General features: G+C 40.8%; 1 protein-coding gene across 3 annotated transcripts; it reads right to left on the bottom strand.

Moving 5' to 3' along the window:
- Positions 1 to 8,506: 8,506 nt before the first annotated feature.
- On the bottom strand, positions 8,507 to 24,909 carry SCML1 (Scm polycomb group protein like 1). Of its 3 annotated transcripts, XM_055393767.2 has the most exons (8): positions 24,752 to 24,909; positions 18,946 to 19,093; positions 17,816 to 17,896; positions 17,267 to 17,344; positions 14,048 to 14,161; positions 13,137 to 13,665; positions 11,345 to 11,496; positions 8,507 to 10,036 (listed from the first exon to the last, which is right to left on the bottom strand). In XM_055393767.2, exons 2-8 carry the CDS (start codon positions 18,976 to 18,978, stop codon positions 9,899 to 9,901), a joined length of 1,125 nt encoding a protein of 374 aa, XP_055249742.1. In that variant the 5' UTR covers positions 18,979 to 19,093; positions 24,752 to 24,909; the 3' UTR covers positions 8,507 to 9,898. The 3 variants fall into 3 exon arrangements, with proteins under 3 accessions (XP_055249742.1, XP_055249744.1, XP_055249745.1); XM_055393769.2 differs by lacking the exon at positions 17,816 to 17,896; XM_055393770.2 differs by lacking the exons at positions 17,267 to 17,344; positions 17,816 to 17,896.
- Positions 24,910 to 25,600: the final 691 nt, after the last annotated feature.

Below are 25,600 nucleotides of genomic sequence, written 5' to 3'. Positions count from 1 at the left end.
TTTGTTAAACTTGTTTTAAGTGTTTACAGCTTATAGTTACATCTTTAAATCCTAAACATGCACACATACACACACTTGGTTTGTGTCTGTGACAAATTGTTCAGTATATTCATAAAGATTAGGGACTCTTTTTAAATTCTACAAGGCCAAAATCTCTGGGCCTGTCTTTACCTGGAGAGTCCTCTGGATCAGCCATCTCCCACTACCATTCAAAACGTATCTGAGCTGCTCCATGGTGGTAGCAGGGAGCCACACTGCATTAATGAAGTACAAGCAGCAATAAAAATTGTTTTATTGTAACCTAGGAGATGTACTGGAAAGAGCCATGATTTTCAAGAAAATTTGCTTCTGTGTTCTTTCTTTTTTTATTTAACCAACATCCAAGTACCTATTATGTGGAAACAGTATGCTAAATCCTGGGAATACAACAATAAATAAGTGGATAAGCCCTGGAAGTGCTTACAGGAAAGAAATTTAGCATTTTCGAAGTGGCATCTGGCAGCAAAACTCGGGAAATAACAGATTGGGGGGCCCAGACAAGAGAGAGTTGGGAGAGGCAGGATGTGGGGGACCAGATGAGCTCAGGGATACAGGGGGCTATGGGCAATGAGGAGCTGAGGCCAACAGTGGCAGTCACCGTCAGGTGCCCGGATGCAGCAGTGGGCAAGGTGCTGTTCATAGTGCAGGGCCTGGAGAGTGGCACGTCCATGAGGGAGAATGGGAGAAGATTCCAGTGTGATGAGGAGATGCCTGTGGACTTGAAGGCAGAGACATCAGTAGACAGGAACATACCCAGGCCTCGAACTCCAGGACAAAGTTCAGGAAAGAAGCTGTGACTCAAAGGGTAGGGGTGCTTATTTTTCGTGTTAGTATTTGCGAAGTATTTCATTAAGATCTAACTTTTGCGCTCCAGCCCGTAGCCTGTGCTGACTTTGTTACCTGTATTTCTGAGTCTTCTCTTCAGCTTAGTGTGTGCTCAGTTTGTGAAAGCCCCATGGATTCCTGTTAACAGTGAATCCTCTTTCTAAATCTAGTGCCTGTCAATAATGCCGTTTTAGTTATACCAGTATCTCCCCTTTAATTTTGTCTTTTAATTTTATTTCAAAGACTGAAAGACACAATAAAGTCTTTGCTTTCCTATTGCAGTTCCATTAAATTATGCATATGGTCTTTCTGGTTTTGCTTTTTACTTTTGATTCTGTGTGATTGGTTATACACAAGTTCATAATCTGTCATCCCTGTACTTGAACCTCTTACAAACATAAGGACTCCTGATGCATTGATTGCTTTTTGCCTATAATTCTACCTTGCAGGGATTAGTATTATCTTTGTGGCCTACTTTTTGTTTATTTGAAGATCAGTTTCTGTCCAGCCCTTTATTTTTTAGTGTCTAAAGCAAAGGACACCGTAGGTAAAAGCACATAATTGTTAAGATCCATCCTTGAATCTTTTTAATATGGGCGTGCATTTAATCTATTTATACATATTATTAAATTAAGTTGGTTTCCTGACACATGTTATGCTTTTTTCTTAAGGTTTTGCTGTTTCTGCCTCCCACTAAATGGCCCTGTGTTATTTCCTTTTATCTTCCACAGTGATGTGAACATGATATGGCCTGTGTTTTTGTAATTAAACAATTATTATAAAAGCCATACACTACAGACAAATCAGAAAGTAAAGCTAAGCAAAATGAAAAGAAACATACTCAGAATCCTACCTACCCATAGATGGCCCCCTGTAAACATGTTTGTATTTCTCTTCCCAAATGTCTTCCAAGCGGATAAGCATATCTGTACACACACACACACACACACACACACACACACACTGGAAATCTTCTAGAGATGTCATGCTTCTCATGGCTACTTCACCTTTGCCTCCTTTTGTTCACTCATCAATTACCCAAATACATGTGTTTTTTTGGTTTCCCTGGTGGCTCAGTGGTAAAGAATCTGCCTGCAATGCAGGAGACCCAGGTTTGTTCCCTGGGTCAGGAAGATCCCCTGGAGGAGGGCATGGCAACCCACTCCAGTTCTCTTGCCTAGAGAATCCCATGGACAGAGGAGCCTGGTGGGTTGCAGTCTATAGGGTTGCACAGAGTCAGACACGACAGGAGTGACTAAGTAGCAGCAGCAGCAGTAGCAGCAGCAGCAGCAGTGTTTTCTAGTGCTGTCCTCCCAGACAGACAGGAAACAGTCTAAGGTCAGGGATCTCATCTATTTTGTTTATTCTTACATGCCAAGCTGCCTGCCAATCATTTAGTGCCTTTCTGGGGGCACTTTCTCCTAATTCCAGTTTTAAAAACACATTAAAACACACACACACACAGACAGTTTCCCAACATTTGCTCCTAGCAGGGTTCTTCTTAGCTCAGATTCCACGTACTGTGCTGTATCTGTGACCCATAGCTCCATGGATAGCATAGTCTCCTCAGCTTCTTTCCCAATGGTTTGCTGGGCCGGGGGTTGGAATTGATATCACTGAAGGAAAAAGAAAGAGGTAGAGCTTGGCCAAGACATGAATGACCATACTTCATGGGGAGCAGGCTATACTGGCAAAATTAAACCCTGAGGGGCTTTTTCTGGTGTGTCTGAGAGACTTGCTTGTGTTTATAAGTGTTCTGAGGCTGATCCAGGGAATGGGGAGGTCCCCAGGGTAGGGGGGTTTCCCTGGTGGCTCAGATGGTAAAGGGTCTGCCTGCAATGCTGGAGACCCCGGTTCGATCCCTGGGTCGGGAAGATCCCCTGGAGGAGGGAATGGCAACCCACTCCAGTATTCTTGCCTAGAGAATTCCATGGACAGAGGAGCCTGGCAGGCTACAGTCCATAGGCTACAGAGAGTCGGACATGACTAAGTGACTAACACACACACACACACACCAGGGCAGGGAGGATACACAAACCTTGGCAGACAGTTTGCTTCCTCTCTCTCACAATGTTGATATTTCCCATTTTCTCCAGCAGCTTGATGGAATTGAACCTTTTTAGACAAAAGATTCATTTTCTTTCCCCCTTATATCTTAAGGTTCTCCCCTCAGTGCTGACAGAACCCCTAAAGCCAGAGAAGGTGGCCCCGGGACACCCGAGTTGCCTCTAAGCACACCAGGGAGAGTGGGCAAGCTTGGCCTGAGAACGTCCTCATTATGGAGAGCTGCTTTCAGGGTTCAGGTTCACCAAGCTGTTGGACAAAACAGGGAAAAATCAGGAATCCTCAACCTTGGAGGGCTTATAAATATAAGCAAGTCCCAGCATCACACTGTAAAAACTGCCCCAGAAACTTAAAACTACTTCATTTACTCAGCCAACCGTGACTACAGTTCCTTATGTAGTTTGAAAATGCAGCGCTTTTCCTCTCATAATCCCTGTTCCTAGTCATGATGTTTACTTTCTAATATTATTACAGAAGGGCATGGCCTTTTAATGCTTAGAGAGAGTCTGTATGGTCAGGCCACCCAAAATGGCTGTTGTCTTACTCTCTGCACATCCCCTGCTTGGGCAGTGCCTGCTTCATTTGATCTTTAGGTCAAACATCTCCACCTGATAGCTTATCAAAGGGGAGGTGAGGGACATGCCCCTCAGCTGGTTTCCATGGTAACTGATGAGCCAACCTGATGTCAGTTTCGGCTGTAACCCAGACCCTCCCTCTCTCCGGAGGAGCATAGCGTAGCCTGCTGCCATGTTCTGCCCGCTGTCTGTTGCTGCACACGCAGGTTGTTGTTCCAGGACCTTGCTTCAGACAGGTAGGCTCCCCCAGCCCTTAAACCACATCTCCGTTGCCGACTCTGGGCCTTTGCTTTGGTCTTGAAGCTGGGCAAGTGCAGGCCTTGTAGACCTGGGGGTGCAGCCCAATTGGCAGAGCTGCCAGGAGACCAAGTAAATGGCCATGAGCACCAAGATGTTGGGAAATAAGGACGGGGGAACGGAAAGTTGCCAGGCGTCGCCTAGCTTGTAGGGCCTGAAAATTTCAGGGATGATTGTGAAAGTTACGGGGTGTCACCTAGCTTATGGGGCCTGAAAGTTCCAGATGGTAAAGAATCTGCCTGGAATCTGCCTGATAGTTGCAGGGGAAATCCTGGGGTGGCCGTTCAGGAGCATGTGGGGCCCTGGGGCAGCTCTCCTTGATGAATGCAAGGCCAAGAGGGTACTGAGGACTCATAGACACCCCAAGGCCACAGCAGAGATATTGGCAATATTATGGTGGGAAAATGAAGTGGCTACAGCTGGGGGCTGGCAGGTGCCCACAGCTTTATATTGAGAAAGGCCATGGAGGCTGAGCTAATAGCCGAGGTGAAGGTTAATTTGAATGCCGATTCTTGTTCCTCTGAAAGTGAAGCACATGCGTGTAAGTGATATGTATTATTGTATATTACTGTTATTTGCTTATACTGAATTGGCTTTTTAGAAACTGAAAAAAAAAAAAAATCCCTGAAACTGTCCAAGATGGGATTCTTTTGACATTCTAAATCTGGTTTTTCCGTATGCCCTCAGAGGAAGTTAGCTTTCTAGAAGGAATCGGTGTTTCTCTTCCTGTGACTTTGCAATATTTGCAATCTGTCTGGGCTCTCTGGAACTGTAATCATCTGTGATCCCAGAGTGAAGAGAAAAAAAGAGGACTTTTAATTTTAAGAATTATTTTGATCTTTTATTGTTTTAATGGATGTATATTTGATTTACAATGTGTTAGTTTCAGGTGTGTAGCAAACTGACTGAGGTATACAGAAATCTATTCTTTTTCAGGTTCTTTTTAATTAGTTTATTTACATGATACTGAATATAGTTCCTTGTGCTATACAGTAGGACCTTGTTTTTCATCTGCTTTATATATAGTAGCTTGGGTCTGTTAATCCCAAACTCCTAATATATCCCACCTCCCCTTTCACCTTTGGTGACTATAAATTTGTTTTCTATGTCTGAGAGTCTCTTTGTTTTATAAATAAGTTCACTTGTATCATTTTTATGGATTCCACATAAAAATGGATCCATATTTATGGATAAAAGTGATATCATATGATATTTGTCTTTCTCTGACTTATTTCACCTAGTATGATGATCACTAGGTCCATCTATATTGCTGCAGGTGGCATTATTTTACTCAAAAAGGTCTTTTTACATTTTAGCAGGAAAACTGAGATCTCTGTCTCTATATAGATAAATGTATGAGTCGCGAAGAGTCAGACATGACTGAGCAACTTCACTTTCACTTTCATGCATTTGAGAAGGAAATGGCAACCCACTCCAGTGTTGTTGCCTGGAGAATCCCAGGGATGGGTGAGCCTGGTGGGCTGCCGTCTATGGGGTCGCACAGAGTTGGACACGACTGAAGCGACTTAGCAGCAGTAGCAGCAGCATGCCTATGCGTATCTTTAAGAGTGTCTCTGTTTCCAAATGGCATTGCCAAGATGGGTTCATGGATGAACTGCTTAATTGGTTTAAAAGAAATTTAACGTTTGTGTAAATTCTCAGAAATATAAAAGACTGGCTTGAATAAATTTCAGGTTCATGTGGCCTGAGAAATAGTACTTACTGAATATCTAGTATTGAAGCTAGCTAGCTTAAGCTTGTTAGTTTGATTAATATAGACATGTCTTTAGAGTCATCATGGTATACTTTTTTAAAAATAATTTTATTTGGCTGTGCTGGGTTTTTGTTGCTGCACAAGCTTTTCTTTGGTTGTGGCAAATGAGCTTCTTATTGCTGTGGCTTCTCGTTGCAGAGCACAAACTCTAGAATGTTTGGGCTTCAGTAACTGCAGTATGTGGGCTCAGAAATTGCAGCTCACAGGCTCCAGAGCGCTGGTTCAATAGTTGTGGCCCATGGGCTTAGCTGCTCCATGGCATGTGAAACCTTCCCAGACCAGGGATTGAACCCATGTCTCCTGCATTGGCAGGTGAATTCTTTACCACTGAGCCAACAGGGAAGCCCATCAGTGCTAACACTTCTGTTGTACCTAAGTTTAGTGAAAGTGAAGTGGCTCAGTCGTGTCCAACTCTTTGTGACCCCATGGGCTGTAGCCTACCAGACTCCTCCATCCATGGGATTTTCCAGGCAAGAATATTGGAGTGGGTTACCATTTCCTTCTCCAGGAGATCTTCCTGACCCAGGATTTGAACTGGGTCTCCCAGATTTTAGGCAGATGCTTTACCATCTGAGCCACCAGGGAAGTCTCTATACCTAAGTTTACTAGAAAGTAAGTAACACATTACATCTGTTGAAAAATTTTCAGCAAGGAAAATAACAATATGATGAAAGTTTAGGTAAACATAAGTGAGATAAAACTTTTAGGTAAATGCTATAGTAATAAATATGTTTTGGGAATGAGAGAGTTAATTCTTAGGCAGGTTAATAAGGAGTCTGGGGCCCTCCAGGAGAAAGGGATCCAGGAAACTTGAGAAGGAGAAAAACGACAAATTTTTTCTTAAACTCTGAGTCGTTATGACTACAGTCTTGAAGACTAACTTTCTTTAAGCCCCAAACTAATGATTACACAGAAAACTCATCTTGCTCAATGTTTTCCTTTAAACTCTGTACTAATGATTATATAACAATGTATCTTGCTCAAGGACGTTTCTCCTTCTTAATAGAAACCTTCTGACTAATCTTATGTGGGAATGGGTCTGGTAAGACCTTTTTTTAGTTAGTTCTAATCTACTTAATTTAAGATGTATGTTGTAGGAGTGGGTCTGGTAAAAGTATATAAGGCCTTGAGAAGACTAGCGAGTGGGGGCACTCTCCTATCTCTTCTGATGTCTATGTCAGAAGCTTTCTCTGTCTCTTTTATACTTTAATAAAACTCGGCTATACAAAAGCTCTTGGGTGATCAAGCTTGGTCCCTGGTCCCGAAGCTAAACCTTCTTTTTTGGATATCACGAATCTGACATTGTTCACTGTAAGCTATTAGGAATGTCTTTCTAAAATAGTCTTTCCAACAAATACTGTATGTGTGTTAGTCACTCAGTTGTGTCTGACCCTTTGCAACTCCATGGACTGTAGCCCACTGGGCTCCCCTGTCCATGGAATTCTCCAGGCAGGAATACTAGAGTGGGTTGCCATGCCCTTCTCCAGGGGATCTTCCCGACCCAGGGATCAAACCCAGGTCTCCCACATTGCAGGCAGATTCTTTACCGTTTGAGCTCGCATATATATGGTTCAGAATGGGGGGGACACATGTATACCCATGGCTGATTCATGCTGATGTATGGCAAAAACTATCACAATTTTGTAATTATCCTCCAATTAAGATAAATAATTAAAAAAAGTCTTTCCAGATTTTGGTAACTTGATACTAAACCAAGTTAAATGAAGAGAATTCATTCATTACCTGCATCATTTCAAATAGGATAAAGTAGTGGAACATTAATTGCTGGGTGGGTCTAAGTTTACCTACCTTTGCTTTCTTAGATAGAGAAAGATGAGAGCATAAGTTTTCCAATCAGTAAATGTTGGTATGATGAACAATTCACAGTTACTTGCTTCTTGATTTTCGCCAGTGATTAACGTTTCAAGGGTTAAGATTATCATTGGTTATAATTCTAGTTATCATAACCAAGTTTCTTTAGCGATTACATTATAATCAGGTGTCTGTGCCTTTTAAAGTCTTTTGTTATTTATAGGCAGTTATTTTACTCTGATGCTTTTGCAAAAATGCTTCATTTTCAAGGTGATATACATAGGAAGCCCTTTTTGACAAATGCAGGCCTCTGATAAGTTTCAGATCATACAGGTGAACTGGGTAAGGTAGTAAAAAGTCCTAATGGAAAACTTGAGGCTTCATAAAAAGTTAACAAATAGTTACTGTGTGAAGTGGTGAATATGGTTATAATTTTTATGGTTTTTGCCTATAATATTACTGGTTTTGATCTGTGTTTTCCAGATATAGGGATGCCCTTCCCCTCAAGTTATTTGTGACTTAAAGCACTTCGGCAAACTACACCTGTGGGTAGGATTGAAACATTTTCCATCTCTCTGCCTGGTCCCTCCAGACATTAGAAACTCGTGGGTGCTGAGCAGCCATAGCAGGTGAATGGGATTCCTGCTGGCATGTGCAGGAATCACGTTTTAGGGATTCTGTAGAAGAGTGAAATCCACTGAAGCGCAGCCTGATGGCAAGCCTTTGGTATGTCTTTCCTGGCCTTGAGAGGCTTTTGGGAATTTGGTCTGAGATGAATCCTGAGGATTTCCACCACAGCCACTTTGGAGGAACCTATGTGGTCAACTGGTCAGTTGACCATTCCATGAACAAATTTAGTCTTGATTTGACTGTGTTTCATGAAGATGAGGGTAATTTTAGAAAAATTTGTTTCAGTGGATATGAAATTCTAGTTCTGTTACTTGAAGTCTGTATTTATGAAAGTTACCGTGTTAGCCATACTTTTGCCTTGATATTCAGGATGGAAAGAGAATTCTCTAGTGAGGCTGTCACAAAGTGTAACGATTCATGACATGCATCACTGCTGGTTTTAAGTCTTTAAGCAAGTAAAATCAAATCTGAGGCTTTGACATTAACGGCTGTAATTATTAAATTTTATTATATTTAAAATCTAAAAACTGTAAAACATAGTGCTTATACAAACACCTGAGGACTGTTCAAGTGGGCACAGCATCTTCACATAAATAGTTTGAAAGAAGACCAAGTTGAAATCTAAATCTTCTAACACAAAAGGACTAACATAGATGGAAATGTCCTTTAAATCATATATGCCCAGTAGTTACATTTGCTTATAAGGTACACTTGGTTTTCTAAAAAGATAGTGTATATTCTTACCCCTGGTGAACATCTTATTGGCATTTATAACAAATGGCTAATAAAATCAGCACCATTTCTCATAGCTTATTAACATTACACTGACTATCATACAACATAATGATATAATAAATAAAATAACAAAGAACGTTTCACCTGAAGGTTCTAATTTTTAAAGTAAAGTTCAAATCAGAATTAATGTACTTGTCCAAAGTTAGTAAGATAAATGGCTCAGAAAGGAAATTAACTAGAAACATTGCACAAGATAGAACTTCCCTGTATGGAAACCCTGAAGTGTGAGCTGAGAGGTACCAGTTGATAGCAAACAATTTGCATGTTTTAAACACAAACAATTTGTGTTCTAAAGAAAAAAACTCACTATATATAGAGATGGTCTTTAGATCAGTTGAAGTGTAAAGTGCCATTTTAAATTAAGAAAGAATTGTGTGTATACTTCAGATATAGAATAAAACATAAACACAAAACAATATCCATATGAGGAATGAAGAGACAACAAAACACATCTTTAAAAAACTCAGACGTAAGCATCTTCATGGAGAGATGGAAGCAATGAATGCCTAGTTAAATGTCCAAGTTTAGACAAAATATGAAGTTGCAAAATAACATGTATTTAGTTGAAAAGAATATAGTCAGACTCAATCCAAACCACCCTTGTAGTGTAATATCTCTTGCATGAAATTACTATCTATGTGATAATTTTTTTAAAAAACTGGTAAGAATGCCTCATGAAATCTTAAAAGACTGCTTTTTCCCTTCAAATAGGGACAGATAAAACATACAGTGAAATAATAACAGAAAGGAAAGCTTGTCAGTGCCTGATATTTTGCCCTTTGGGATTTGGCTGTTTTGGTTTTACATATAAACATTAACCAAAATCAAAAGGTGTTTCTGTTTCTTGCATGAAGTATATCTTGTAAACTATACAATGAAAATAATGATAAGAACAAACAACTATTTGACTATGCTAGCACTAACGCATTAAATGCCTTCTAAAGAAGTAGACTGGACGATCCCAGGTTCTGCTATTTTGGATACACCATATCTTAAAGGAACCTTCTACACAACAAAAACTTCTAAGGGCAGAGCAAAGACGGCATTGGTCTCCCCAGAATTAAGTCCAGTCTAACCTACACGTGGTTTATAAATTGTAGATATATCTTCCTTCTTTAAGCTTGTCGATGTAGTGGCACAACTTCAAGGCTGTTCCCAGCTTAATCCCCATGTACTTTATCATCGTGTCACTCCTGAGCAGTAGCAGAGCTTTCCCATCAATGGCCTATAGAGCAAAGGAAATTAAAATAATTAATAAAGCATTCATATTGAATCAGAATAGTTTCTCCTTTCTATATAAGAACATGTAACACAATTAGAGACCAGCTCATTCCAGCTATATATTCTCTGAATCTGCAACTGATTGATGGAAACTATCAAAAATCTAATTTGTACAGTGAAGCATCACTTAATCACTTGTAAATTTGCTTCAAATTTTAAGAAAAAGGAAATTTAACTTAATATCTTAAAAATGTCCTAAGCATCAAGCTACCTAATTTTAAATACCTTGTGTTAAACAAAATACTGCATAACTATGACAAAAAGAGTAAAAACTTAATGAATCATGAAAATGAATTTCAGACGGTCACTGACTTTCTTAGAAGGGCTGGAACATGAGTATCTCCACTATTAGTGTGCTATACAGTGCTGTCTTAACATTGGAAGGCAATCAGTTAGTTGTCTGAAGCTAATTAGATGCTGAAAACTAATGACTGATTTTCTTACCATATTGAAAATGGTACATCAGATATGTGGGCACTAATTTTATTCATTAGGAAACACTACAAAAATATTACTTGATAGTCATAAGCCATCCTCCTAGTGTAAAAAAAGAATAAATTGGCCAAGTGATGTTGCTGAAGCATATTTGGTTTTTATGAGATCTAGTTTAAAAATAAAACTGCGCTGAATCATTTATCACTGGCTGAAGGGACCTGAAGTCCTTCACAGTACTGCTTTTGTCAGGTACCTTCTATACATTTTCTAGTAAGTAAAAGTAGAAATTAAAGAAATTAGAACTTAAAAAATTTAGCTCATGATGTTACTTTGTAAATGGCATGAGAGTAGCAGCATCCCAAATCGTCAGTAATCATATAAGGTCAACAGAACAGAGCCACATGGAATCAGTTACTGGGTTCATCGGGAATCACAACAAGGAGGACACTGTATTACAACAGTGGTCATTCCCTCCTACTCACAATCCCAGGGCCAAGCAGGGAGCAGGTGGGGAGGAGGATCTTTGTAGCTGGTCTTACAAAGGAGAAGACACCTGAGAGTGGCCATGCTGAATCATCTTCTCTTGAGAACTTGAAGATGTGTAGTATATTAGGTACTTGGGTAACCATTTAAAGCACAAATCCACCCTCTACTCTTTAAGGATCTGACTTTGGACAAAGTAAACTCTCTCAAATATGGAAAAATCAGTTGATAGGGTTCCCCCACCATCCATACTAAACAATAACCAACTGAAGGGTCTGCAAAGAGATAATTCAAAGTCATTAAGGCAGAAAAAACAGATCAAAAGATACATTACATGTTCCCTGAAGAGGTCAGCAAGGGGTTCAAGTGTCTGAGGATCTACATCTAGCAGAAACATGACCACATCCTCCACGGTCCAGGTTGAGGGGTCCTCAGGGAAGTTTTCTTTGAAGAAATCCAGGTTATTTCTAACTGGTGAAGTTGGAGCTTCAAAGAGGGGGAAAAGACAAATCATACTTGACCTGATATTATCCTGAAAGAAGAGATATTAAGTAGGGAGTAATTGTATCATTCCTGGAACATTCTGTGAAGTACCCCAGCATGGATCCAGAACTTCAAGGTAAAATGTAATGAAAGCCTAAAGATGACCTGAGGCTAGCTACCCAAGAATGTCCCATGTGAGTGAGTAAGTGAAGTCGCTCAGTTGTGTCTGACTCTGCGACTGCATGGACTATAACCTACCACGCTCCTCCATCCATGGGATTCTCCAGGCAAGAGTACTAGAGTGGGTTGCTATCCCACGTGACCTCCCCCAAACAACAAAAGCAACTTCAGAAGGTAACTTAGAGTTTCAAAGATCATAAAACAGACTGAGCAACCCAAGGCCTCTTTGGCTATAGGCAAATATAGCAAAAAGACCTGTAACTTATGTTGAATTAGGTTAATCTAAGCCAAGCTACTGCTCTCTTCCTTTAAGAATTTCAATGAATTTCTCTCAATTTCTGTCCTCTTGGTCTCTCCAGATGAGGTTTATTTTACTAGCTAATTTCAGTGGAAATTTCCAGAATTTATAGTTCTAAAGTTGCTTAAGTTTATTCATTTTAATTAACGAGTTTCAATAACTTCCATTATCTTTGAGAACCACATGAGTTCTGTTACCAAACCTCTACCATGGCTTTAAAATTCCTGTCTTTCAAGGCTTAAATGCTTATCTGAATTTTGCAGAAAACAAGATTATTTTGTGCTTAGCTAGGTCAAAAGGAACTTTAACATTGCACTGAATATCTCTTTCAAGTTTCATTGCATAGTAATAGATATTTTGGTTGGAGGTTTATATTTAAAAAATAACTGAGATGTGAAACAATGTTAAGTGCTCATACCTCAAGAAGTTTTAGCTGTGCTATAAAATAAAAATGAGAAAGCGTTTGTTGCTCAGTTATGTCCAACTCTGTGCGACCCCATAGACTGTGGCCCACCAGGCTCCTCTGTCCATGGGATTCTCCAGGCAAGACTACTGGAGTGGGTTGCCATCCCTTCTCCAGGGGATCTTCCCGACCCAGGGATGCAACCTGGGTCTCCTGCATTGCAGGCAGACTCTTTACTGCCTGTGCCACCAGGGAAGCCCGTGTCGTAAACTAAGTTGTACTCAAATTTCTTTGTGTCCAGACAAGTACTCAGTTATTCAACCAGAGGGCTCGACTCCTTGGTGTGTTGTAATGGAAGTGACTTTTGTAATTCGCTAGGAAGATCTGTTTCTCTAACCAAAGATGTCAACACAAGTTTGACCTCTGTGTGAATTAACCTAAAGTGTGCCTTTCCTTTTCTGTCATCTGGGCTCTAGCCATTTTAGGAACATGTGACTTTTTTTTACAGGGAAAGGGTAAAGAAAAACAAGATGAAAAATCTCACAGTGCCATCATTATGAGTATTAGTGTAGAGGGAGTGTCAGCTGACTGGCATAGTGCGGGCACATTAGAGACACTCAGGAAGTGTTAGTCATCATTAAGAGTATCACCCCAAACTAGTACTCAAGATGAGAAACAAAGAGCTTCCATAAGCTTGCATCCAAGTGCTGAGGAGTACAGGGTAAATAATGCTACCTGTAACAGGTGTCAGTCCATACTCACCGTAAGTGTCCGAAGTGCAGGGAGGTGAGCTATTATGCCTGGAGGGCGGGTTATCAAATAAAGGTGAATAGGTCACAACGCCAGGGCTAGATATTGGGTCAGGCCCCATCTGGATCAGTATGGTTGCGGGTGGAATAGGAGTGGCCTGGCTCAGTGGGACGAAATCTCTGGTGCTGTTTGCCTGTGGGCTGCCGTAGTAAGAGGGGCCCTCCATGGGTTCCTCCTGCACGTATTCATATTGCTCATAGGGTTGTGCGAAGACGGTGGCGATCCCTGGGCTCTGGTTGTGACCTGCCTCCTGATCCCGGAAGAATGACTCCTGCTCCCGCTCGGGGGACTTCTGGGACTCAATAGGTGTTCCCAAAGTGTTGCTCTGGGAATCATCATCCTGCCTGCTTGATGGTATAGTGGGGCTATAGCTTTCAGTGACAGATAATGAAGGGGGAGGGTCCCTTCTCTTCCTTTTCTGGCCTCTGCTCTTTCTAGAAGGCAGGTAATTATAATTTTTATATCTATTTCCATGTAGTTTCTGAAATGACACAAACCCAGCACAAGTTAACTGTGAGTAAAAGGAAAAGGACATATATAGTAAATGCATTGATAGTTACTTTCTATGGAAGACTGCTTTATATTATTAAAGATAAGTGTTCTATTCCTCTTCACCCCTACATTTGAATCGCATTTTATATATTATGGTTGCAAATATAAAAATACCCATTGTCATACAAATCTCAAACCTAGACATCAGCATTTTTCCAGCAGAGGTTTAGTCTCCCATCTGCTTCTATAGCAAGTACAGATCAGCCTTACTCCTCTTTAAGAGTTATTAGTTCTCTCTCACTTCTAATTGGCATCTTTAGAACCCAGAGGTTTATTTATTATAGCTGTGAAAATATTTTTGTAACACTTACATAACTTTGCCACATTGACTTCATCATACGGTAACGGAAACGGTGAATTCTTGAAACCTTTCCATGAATAATATCAAACTTCTTATCCAGGTCTTGAATAGCATCATAGATGGCCTATTATAGTACAAACTGTTACTAATTTCTACTTCAAAAGAAAAGTAACGTAAAAAATACCATTAAGCCAACCTTTTACTGCCAGAAGCAAAGAAAGTTCTCAAGCCATCAGAAATTTCTTGTTTCCCACTTAATGCCTGGTTGTTGGTGATCCAGAGCCAAGCTGGCTGAGATAAAGCGCCCCAACTTCCCACTCAATTACTCCATATCAAACAGGCATTTGAAGAAGCTTGAATACTGGAAAGTAAATGTACCATAATTCCTATAAGCCATCACATTTATGCTGGAGTCATTTTACATCAAGGAAGGTGATAGTTTAGGAAAGAAATTTTAAAATCTGCTAAAAGGCAAAAGAGCCTTTTTCTATAATGATGGTGTAAACTAATAGGCAGTGAAGGGTCCGCTCTGGAAGGAACCGTGAACCAAATACAACAGATATGACCTTTGGCATCAGTATATTTTATTTATTTATTTTTGGCCATGTGGCATGTGAGATCCTAGCTCCCTGATCAGGGATTGAACCCTGCACTGGAAGTGTAGAATCAACCACTGAACCCCCAGGGAAGTCCCCAGATTAAAGTCATGCAATTAACAATTAACTTTATAAAACATTTGAGTACACAGCCCCTGTATGCCAATAGGGTATGTGACTGATAAAACCTGAGAATTCTTGAAATATATAGAAATTTCATTTGGGCAAAAATAGACTTAAAAGGTCAGAACCATTACATCATTCATTCAACTAAACATTTATTGAGAGCTTACCACCTGCCAGAACTGCTTTGTTAGATGCTGGGAAAGTGGACATTAAAAAAAAAGAACAGAACCACCTCCTGCCCTAAGGAACTCCCATTTTAGCTGGAGAAAGACAAGTAAAGAGATAAGGTAAACAGTGATCAGCAGCCAGGAGCAATTGATTTCAGTGCCAGAGGCAACAGCACCATCTACTAGCTTGTTGGAAATGCTACATCTCCCACCCCAGATCTACTGAATTGGGAAGTCTGAGAGTGAGAGCAGCGACCTGTGTTTTTACAAGCCCTCTAGGTGATTCTGACATGATCAAGTGTGAGAACTGCTGGCTCTCAGCACAGGCTTGAGGGGAACACAGTGGGGTTCAAGTTACTTCTCTGCTATTCAATTTCCTTATTAGAATCAGGATGAAATAATCTCTTAGTTCTCTTAGGGACAAAGCAATGTGCTTTAACATAATAATAATACTGCACAATGGCTAGTCAAGTAGTGTTCAAGCATTAATATTATGGCCATAATACAGATAAGAATAAGAAGCTAAGTGTGCACAGAAGGGCAAGACCTAATCTAGGTGGGCAGTTGCGGGCGTTATCTGTGTTAAGTGTGAAAAGATGAGAAGGTGTCTACCAGGTAGAAATGCATGCAAGAGCATACAGGGCAGAAGGAAGAGTATATTAAAAAATACCCAACAAATTAGGAGTATGACATTAACTGATATTAACTACTATACATAAAATAGGTAAGAAACAAGGATTTACTGTAGAGCACAGGGAATTACACCCCAGATTTATGCTCTGCACCTGGAACTAACACAATATTATAAATCAGCTCTACTTCAATAAAAAACAACCCCCCCAAATACCCAAACGGAAGTCAAATGTTTACAGAGTGAACATAAATGACATTCAAAGTGCTGGGTTATGAAGGGAAGGAGAGAGGGATAGGAGGCCAAACGAAGTGATTTTAAAAAATAACAGTGTGAGAATGAATATGCTGAGAGTGACAGAGACAGAGGCTGAAGATCCGGGAGAGAGGGGAGTGATGGATGAAAGGAGGTGTCTGAACACAGGGAAAGAGGATCAGCTGCAGAAACCAGAGGAGATGTTAATGTTAGCCTTACAGGGGGAACCCTTTTCCCACTCCAGCGGTCAGGATGGAGGTTGGCAGAGATGGAACCAGGCAGGTTTGTGGGCTGCGAGAACAATAGGGACTTGAAGGGGATTTCTGCTCCACGCTTCCCCATTTTCTCCATGAGATAAGCGAGAAGGATTGGGGTTGTCTGAGGGTCATCAGTCCCCAGCAGAGGTCCTCCCCTCTACTTCCCAGCCTGGCTGGACAGGGCTGGGGTTTCACTAAAGGGGACGCTGGGAAGGATAAAAAAGAACAGGTGGAAGTGCTGCCCCGTGTGGCCTAGACTGGGAAGGGAAGGCGCGGAAGACAGGAGGGAGCTGGCACAGGAGGAGAAATGGAGAGGATCCCCCAGGGCCCACTGCAGGGCTGTGACTCTGAAACCTGGACATGTCTTATGGGAGACGCTCCATCCCACCACATCTTCCACAATCATTCAGAAGGTCCTGGCAGAGCCGTGTCAACCTCTTTCATCAACCTCGTGGATGCTGATGTAAAGCAGGCTGGGCTAGCACTGCTCAAAATCAGAACTCCCTACTTGGCCCCTACATTCCCGCTCTCTGTACATCCTTCCCCAGAAGACACCACAAGTCCCCTTTAAGTGTTCCACTTCTGTTCTCAATAGTGATGATGATAAAGACTCTCATAAACACTTCTTCCTTTTCAAAGTATGTTAGTTCATTGTATCAAGGAAATTTTATATGTTAAGAAAATTTATTTTTTATAAATGTTCATTATTGCTAGGGTATGCAGCTCACAAAATCCTTGATAGTTAGCTACCTCTATCAGTCTCCATCAACATGTCAATTTTTTAAAAAAATAATCCCCTCAAAACTATGTAAGATAAACTCGTTAATAAACAGTGGACTGTCATTTCATTTCAACTGAAATATCCTGACATACATTTAGGTACATACTAAATTTTATCTATATCAGCCAACTTCCTTTAAAAATTTGTAGGGGAAATTAATTCAGTATCGAACAGTTTAGATGAAAGAGCTATAACTACATTTGATCAGTTAAGGGCTTTTACAAAAGGTTATAAAACCTCCATACTGTTATTTTGAAACTTTCACCAAAGAAAACTGTTAAAAGATCATAATGAGAGTGATAATCATAAATAATTAAATACAGCAAAATTTCAATGATATACTTTATATGAGATAAAGAGAATGTTAGCTTAGTATTTTAGAAAACTGCATTTGAGACAGACAGAACTTTTTGTACCTGGCAATGAATAAAGATATCCTGAATTGTTATTTGTTGTTCTTCATTGTAAGGTGTGTCAGATACAGCAGTTTCCTGCTAATAGTTTAAAAATTGAACAGTTAATAATTCTGTTTAATTCAGACTGAACAATGAGAGGAAAGAATAATATTAACTTATTATTTTAAACCAAATTTTCAAAGAATTTCAGAGGCCTTAATCTAAACCAGAGACAAAAAAAGACATGTTAATATGAGAATGAAAATATTCACTGCTGATTAAGAGAGGGAATAAGGAAAGAATTCATAATGTCAGGGGAACTTAGGGTTAGAGTTTTACACTGAAAAGTAAGTAAAAGCTGCTCTGATTTCCTACTCTGCAAGGAAAAAAGGAAGTGAAATGGTTATTTTGCTCACTGTTTAATGAAAGGAAGTGGACAAATTTAAGAGAGACTAGTATTTTTTGAGTGTGAGTTTAGAGGAAATCTATAGTTTATGAAGAATTGAAATCTTTTCCTTTAAAGTGGTTAAATGTTAATGTATTTGGCAAATGGCAATTAGCATTACTTACATTACTGAAATATGCAGTATTTGGTTCATATGCATAAAGAACAGTGTTATCATCATCATAAGCAGGGATTCGTGTTCTTATCTAAGGAAGATTTATTAACAAATTAAAAGGAATGATGATAGAACTTAAAGAAAAATTGAGGACTTACTTCACTTCCAAAAAGCTCCAAAAGTCAACTGGTGATATCAAAGGACCTTTGTCTATTTTCAATACTATGACTACAGGAAAAGATGCACTTTCAAAACTTCTCATTATCACAGCCACACATAAGACATTATTTTCCTCCTGTGTACCTTAAGGTAGATAGTCTAGTCTTCTACTAATTTGGCACCAGAACTGCTTATAAAATAAGCAAGTTTTCTAAAAACAACTACAAAGTATCCTCTACATGGCTTTTGATTTTGTAAAATAATCCAACAGTGCCACTCTGTGGACAGAATAGGAAATACTTCAGCATGTATTTTTCACTATCCTCTTCCCCTGCACTGCAAGGCTTGTGGGATCTTGGTTCCCAGACCTGAAAGGGAATGTGCATTCTGGGCTGTGAGTGAGATCCCAAGAGTCCTAACCACAAGACTGCCAGGGAATTCCCCACACCTATTTTTCTTGAGAAGTTAATCTCTAAATCACCTAAAACATTTTGGGGAGAAGGAGATAGGGCATAAATAAGTAAATAGATAGTAAACAACCATGATATTCTAAGAATGGATTATGAGCTACAGGAATTATTTTAACCATTTAAAAGCACATATGTCTGTTTCAAAATATGTCTGTTTCAAAAGCCATAAACAAGATAATGTGGGATTGGGTTATAGATTAATACTTAAAAAATATAGATAGATATAGACAGACCCCATGTTACCTTTGTACACAGGGCCTTATACTTTTCAAAATGCTTTCATATAATTATGTGAAAAGAGTCAGAAAAAATTAATCTTGGTAGATAGTTAAAATTTTTAAACTTGTACACATATGCTCATCATTTAAATACTTTAAACATCACTGTCTGGAACTCGTGAACTGTACATTTACTATCTCTGCATTTTACTGTATGAAATTAAATTCAACTTGGAAAAGAAACAGAACACAATAACATGAACAAAAGCAGATTTTCAACTTGAAATACAAACCACATCAACTTCTTCATTAGATCCGCTTGACATCTTTTCTGTGCAACAGAGCAACTCCACTTCCTGAGTTGGGCCTAATTTTTTTTAAACTTGCTGGAGGATTTATTTGTGAAAATGCTTGAACGTCTAGGACTGGTAAAGCTCACTCCTGAAAAGCAATGCATAAAAAAGTTACTTCACACACTTATTGCCTTAGTAAACTTAACATGGGTATATTCTCAGAATGCCAACTCAAGTTGAATTGGAGTCCTGGTTGAATTTTAGAGAGCAACAAAATGAGAATTCTTTCATTAGTGATTTAGGACAAACTTAAAAATTGAAGGGCTTTATTGTTCACATGTAGGAATAAGAATCCAGATCAAACACAGTTCCAAATTGTGAAGTGAATGCTTTACAACCTAAAGGCTGCAGAGTAAGTGCTGGAAACAAATGAACTTCAGAGCATGAGTGCTAACTGTTTTTGTCAAGGAGTTCAGAGGCTTTTTACTCAGGGAGGCTGCAGGCCTCCAAATTGAAGTCAGGAGAGTCCAGCTTGGGCCTCCACCAAGGTGTGGCCTGGGCAGACCACTAAAGACATCAGATCCTCCCCTGCCAGGTGAAAACTGGGCAAAATTACATCTAAGGTCATTTCAGTGCTAAGATTATGATTGCTTCCATAGTTAAATTTCGTATTAAACCTAAATAATTGCATGTGAAAAATAGGTCAACATCTCTTCTAGAATTATGGAGGCTCAGTTATGGTTGAGTCATTCCTCTTAGCAATCAGAAAAGGATATTGAGTATAATGCTATCATATCATATTTTGTAGCAGATTTGAACGCTGGGAGGGGTGTTCATAAGAGAGCTAATGCCCTTTTATCCATCCTGAGCAGTAATGAGAGGCAGAATGAAGGGAAAAGTAACTCCCCAGTTAGACTGTTGTTGTTTAGTTGCTAAGTCGCATCCTACTTTTTTGCGACCCCATGGGCAGAGGAGCCCGCTAGGGCAAGAATACTGGAATGGGTTGCCATTTCCTTCTCCAGGGGATCTTCCTGACCCAGGGATCGAACCTGCATCTTCTACCTGGCAGGCAGATTCTTTATCACTGAGCCACCTGGGAATTCCCCTCAAGTTAGATAAATGCAGTCTACTAATATAAAATCAGGTTATTAGATACCTTCAATAGCTGTAACTTCTACCAAATTTTACCTTTTTTAGATTTTTTTCTGATTATACAGCTAATACAAGTCATGAATACTTGAACTGGGGTTTCATACAAAGGAAGACTGCACAGCACTGAGAATAAACCAACTCTCACAGCAGTGAGAATAAACCAACTATTGATACACACTACAAGGATAAAACTCAGAAATCTCACAATCGGCATGATGAGTAAAACCCAGATGCAGAAAAGAATACAATGTACGAGTTCAAAAAGAGACAAAAGTACAAGATGTCTTTCTAAATCAGTACCTTTAGATACACTATAGTCACTTCAAGACGTCTCAGTTCCCTATCTTGCAAATAGGCTATGATCTATTTACCTAGTTCCAAGTCATACATATTCAAAAGTTACTCAAGTCTTGCTCTTAAAAAGGACACTGCAGAGCAGGATCTGCTCGAACACACAAAGAATGAGAATAGTGAGTTAAAGTCTCCACTCTAGGGCAGCAGTCCCCAACCTTTTTGGTAGCGCGGAGGGGTTTTGTGGGAGACACTTTTTCCATGGACTGGGGAGGGGGGATGTAAGTGACGGGTGCAGCTGTAAATACAGATGAAGCTTTGCTCCCTAGCCTGCTGCTCACCACCTCCATGCAGCTGTGCCACAGACCAGCACCAGTCTGTAGCCCAGGGATTGGTGACCCCAGCTCTAGGGAGTATTTCAACAACTTTGTTTTATAGATTTAAATATATAATTTTTCATTAAATACAGTTTCACTATAGAACATTTGGACTGTGCCACGAGGTACAGTTAATACCATCTAACAGATTTGACTGCTTATTCTGTGCCAGGCAATGTTCTAAGCACTTGATGTATGTTAATTCATTTAGTATTCCTGACAACCCCACAGGGCAGGCTCTATTATCATCCCTGTTTTCCTTAAGAGAAAACTGAGGCAAAGAAATTTTAATAATTTACCCAGGTCTCATAGTTAGTACATGGTGCAGTCTGGCTTCAGAGTCTAGGTGCTTTACTTTTTCACTAAAATCACCTGGAATCCCTTCTCAGCCAAGAATAAAATAAAATCCAAAACTCCTACCATGGCCTACAAGGTCTTTACAGTCAGGTCTCTCCACACCGCTCAGACGTCACCTCTTATCACTTGTCTCCTTGCTCTAAAACTAAGATACCTGCCATCTGACCTTAAAAACAAAGTTTGCCAACCACTGTTAGAGGCTCTAACAGTCAGACAGTCCCCCACTGGCTTAATTACAATGCTGCTAAAACTCTGCTGTAAACACAGAGGCAGCGTACATGGAGTCACCCAGTAGACACCCACCTAGCACCTCTGTCTCTGTAGGACACGGACAAATCAATGCTGACCTGGCATTCTTTGAACCTCTGCACTTGCCATGCCCTCTGCCCCCAATACCCTGCACTCCACGAGACCACTCCACATAGGAGAACCAACTTAAAACGTCAAGACTTCCTTCAACTTCCAGCTCCACAAAGCAAGGGTGCGATGTCACACCATCTGGAAGTAAAACTGCTTTCCTAGAAGTACCAAAACACTCACACTTCAACACTTTTAAAGCAGCTGTCACATGCTGGCTAGTTACAGGAGAAGCGACATCAAATAGCATTAAGACCTTAGAGTTTGGGCCAGAATACAGGGTGTGGGTCCCAGCTCCTCCACCTACTAGCTGTGTGACTCTGAACAACTTCTCTGTGCTTAAAAAAAACCTGTAAAATGGCACAAACCATGGAATTATGAGGATGATGTGAATTAATATACGTCAAGTGCTTAGAACAATGACTGGCATAGCAAAGCCACCTTTTTATTATTTAGGTAGTCATGACAACCTCTCAAAGAATCAACTTGTCATGGAGCACATGGACAACAAATCCTCAGGATCATGTATGCTTAGTTGCTCAGTTGTGTCCCACTCCTTGTGACCCCATGGACTGTAGCCCCTTAGGCTCTTCTGTCCATTGGATTCTCCAGACAAGAATACTGGATTGGGTTGCCATTTCCTCCTCCAGGGGATCTTCCCAACCCAAGGATGGAACCCTGGTCTCCCGCATTGCAAGTGGATTCTTTACCATCTGAGCCACTGGGGAAGTCTACATAGATGCTATAATTTAAAAGAATGTATACCATCTACAATAAGTACATAGGATAGATATTAGAAGAATTAAAAAGTAATTACTGCTGTATATTTTAGTATAAACTAAAAAAGTTTGAGTGTTTTTTTTACAGAGAGATTTTCCTTTCACTAGGAGCAATAGCAAAAATGTACCTTGAAAAGGATACATTTCAAATATAAAAATGTTCTACATTATTTTATGTCAGCTTTTCCTTTGATAGTTACAATCTGATGAAAGCACAATTTTGCAACATTCAAGTAACCTTTGAAACACAGTTTTATTACATCAATAAATGTTTCATGGTTTTCAGAAATCAACCCAACATTGAAAAACTGTAACTTCTATGAGATTCCTTTTGGTAACTGGAACATCACCAAAAAAACAATTGTCAAGGATTTCTTTTTTGCTTCATATACATTTTTTTTTGCTCAGGATCGTAACTTGTAATTATCACTCATGTTGCACCATGCACTGCAGGTATAGCAACCATTTCCCCTAAATGAATTTTAAATAGCAGTCCACTGTGCAAAGAACTGAACTTTAAGAAATACATGAATCTGAATCCAAACTGCAAAATTTGCTATTTTGCTTAGGCAGGGACTTAACCCCTCTGTGCCTCAATTCCTTAACCTGTAAAGTTGGAATAATAGCTACTTCATAGAGCTGTGAAAGACCAAATTACAGTTAAGCATTCAGCATCATGTCTGGTTCACAGCAGGCCAAGTCTTAGTTCCCCTTCTCTTCTTTCCACAAGGTAAGTAAAGGTTTTGCAACATTTTCTTAGAGCCCAACTATGACTAGATTATGCAAAATTAATATAATTTGTTAAATTCAAAACCTTGCAAAATAAGTTTACTTACAGTGAAGTTCACTTATATTTTACACTAGGAAGTCTAAACTCTTAAAGCGTTAAGAAAAACCATCTGGTTTTCAAACAGACACAGTTTAGACATTAAAAACATTGCAAAGGGGGCTTTCCTGGTGGCTCAGCAGTGAAGAAGCCGCCTGCCAATGCAGGAGACAGGGGTTTGATTCCCACTCTGGGAAGATCCCACATGCCAGGGAGCAACTAAGCCCCTGTGCCACAAGTATTGGGCCTGTGCAACTACAGAAGCCACAACTACTGAGCTCACCTGCAGCAACTACTGAAGGCTGCACACCTAGAGCCCGAGCTCCACAACAAGCGAAGTCACCACAATAAGAAACGTATGCAGCACGACTAGAGAGTAGCCCCCAGTGGCTGCAACGAGACAAAAGCCGGCACAGCAAGCGAGACCCACCACAGCCCCAGAAAGTACATTACAATTTTAAAAAATTTAAAAAAGACACTGCAAAAACATTTTCTCAAAAGTCACTTGAGGATTCTGCTCTTTAGCTCTCCCTTGCCATCAGCTCATCAACTTATCCAAAAACCACTGCAAGAAATATTTGGCAAGGCAGGGCAGATTACAATCGTCAGACCACGCCAACATTTTTTTAAACAAGTCTGTGTCAAATTTCTAAAAGTCCTGTCAGGACTCTGAAAAGCAGCCTTTCTGCTGTCAGTATCAAACTTTAAAAGAGGCTATAAAGTTGGCCGAAAAGGAATCAAGCCCATGCGCTACTCTGTATACAATACTGTGTAAAAAAGTTTTGCCTGTAAAATCACTATGCAGAAACATTAAACTAGTTTAAAATGCTAGTGCAGTACCACTTCAGGGAGAGCCAGGTAAATGGAGGGAAGTGATCCCCAACAGATGAAGTTATCAAATGACCATGCTCGAATCACATCTTTACTTTGTTTCGCCTGAAAGTCGCTCAATTGTGTCTGACTCTTTGTGACCCCATTGACTATATAGTCCATGGAATTCTCCAGGCCAGAATACTGGAGTGGGTAGCCCGTTCCCTTCTCCAGCGGATCTTCCCGACCCTGGAATTGAACCGGGGTCTCCGGCACTGCAGGTGGATTCTTTACCAACTGAGCTGCTGGGAAGCCCCTGGTTTCGTATTTACAACACCAACAGTTTAGGAGCACTGTATTTGACTAATGCCGGTTACAATCAGATGCCTCCAAATCAAAGTTTACACCTCAAAAAGTGTTACAGCAAAACTTGCTAGTTAATAGGATTTTGAGTTTGAAAAATCTAAATAAAGCGTGAGAGCCTCGGTCGTTCGTCCCCCTCGGCCCCCTCCCATGCCAAGGAAGAGAAAGGATGAAAAAGGATGAACTGTTTTCAATCAGCACCCGGTATCCACTAAGAGGCCAAATCTCAAATGCTTACGCACTGGCATCCCAGGAGCGTCAGTGGGAACCACCTCGACAAAACACTCCGAACCATCCCAAACCACCCCACCAGTGGAGCCAGAAAAGACTGGCTCTTTCTGAAAGGGCAAATCCTTTCTCTTCCCTTAAGTAAATCCTCCTCCCCCGCCACCTCGCTCCGGAGCCTTCCGGCCATTAAGTCAAAACTCTTTTCAAATGCTTCTAGCGCACAATGAAAAGAAGTTTAAAGGTAGGAAAAAGTGCTGTCACTTGACCTTTTCTGGTCCCGGAGTCCGCGAAATCGGCCTCGGAAGGGGGCGAGAACCGGTTAGCCGTCAGAGAGAACGGTTAGCCGTGTCCCGTATCCCCAGCAGATGCTGAAAAAGACGGTTAGATTTTACCGGTGGCGGGGAAAAGGTCCTCGCGCCGGAAATAGGGCTCGTCCACGTGAGACGCCAGTCACCAACAAACCCCCCCCCATGCACACCACTGACCAATCAGCGGCCGCCACAAGACACGCCTCCCAATCCAGCTACCCAATCCAGGGTAGCTATCAGCCACCCAATCCGAGTGGCTATCAGCCGCCCAATCCGGGGGACCCCTGAGCTGTCGTAGGGGGATGGGCGCTATTAGAGAGCTGGCCAATGGCAAGGCTTGGCTTCCCACAGTGCAGCCGCACTGGAGTCTCCAGTTTGTTTGCAGAGACCTGTGGGATCCGAACCGGGCTTTATTGAAAACACGGGCCTCTAGAGGGGTTTTGGCAGCTGCCCTAAGGCGCCTGCGTGGGCTACTTCTGCGACGGTGCGAGTTTGAAGCTTAGTGTGCCGCTTCACCACCTGTTGGCTAGTTCTTTGAAGCTTTTAAAATATATATATATATATATATATATGTATATAAAATTCCCCTCTCTACCCGCTCCCTCGCAGTGCCTCAGTGACAAACCACAGGCGTTGACTTTGACTCAATCCTAGGTGTCCACACACGTCAGTGCTGGAATTTGAAGCGAGAGGGAGCGGGGGCTTTAGCAATTGTGGTTTGGTACAAATGGGGAGTTCAGTTCAGTTGCTCAGTCGTGTCCGACTCTTTGCCACCCCATGGACTGCAGCACACCAGGCTTCCCTGTC

Source organism: Moschus berezovskii, chromosome X (genome assembly GCF_049115385.1).
Source record: "Moschus berezovskii isolate FMDL1 chromosome X, NW_MosBer_1.0, whole genome shotgun sequence".
Taxonomy (NCBI): domain Eukaryota; kingdom Metazoa; phylum Chordata; class Mammalia; order Artiodactyla; family Moschidae; genus Moschus; species Moschus berezovskii.
This window is presented reverse-complemented; position numbering and strand designations above follow the sequence as displayed.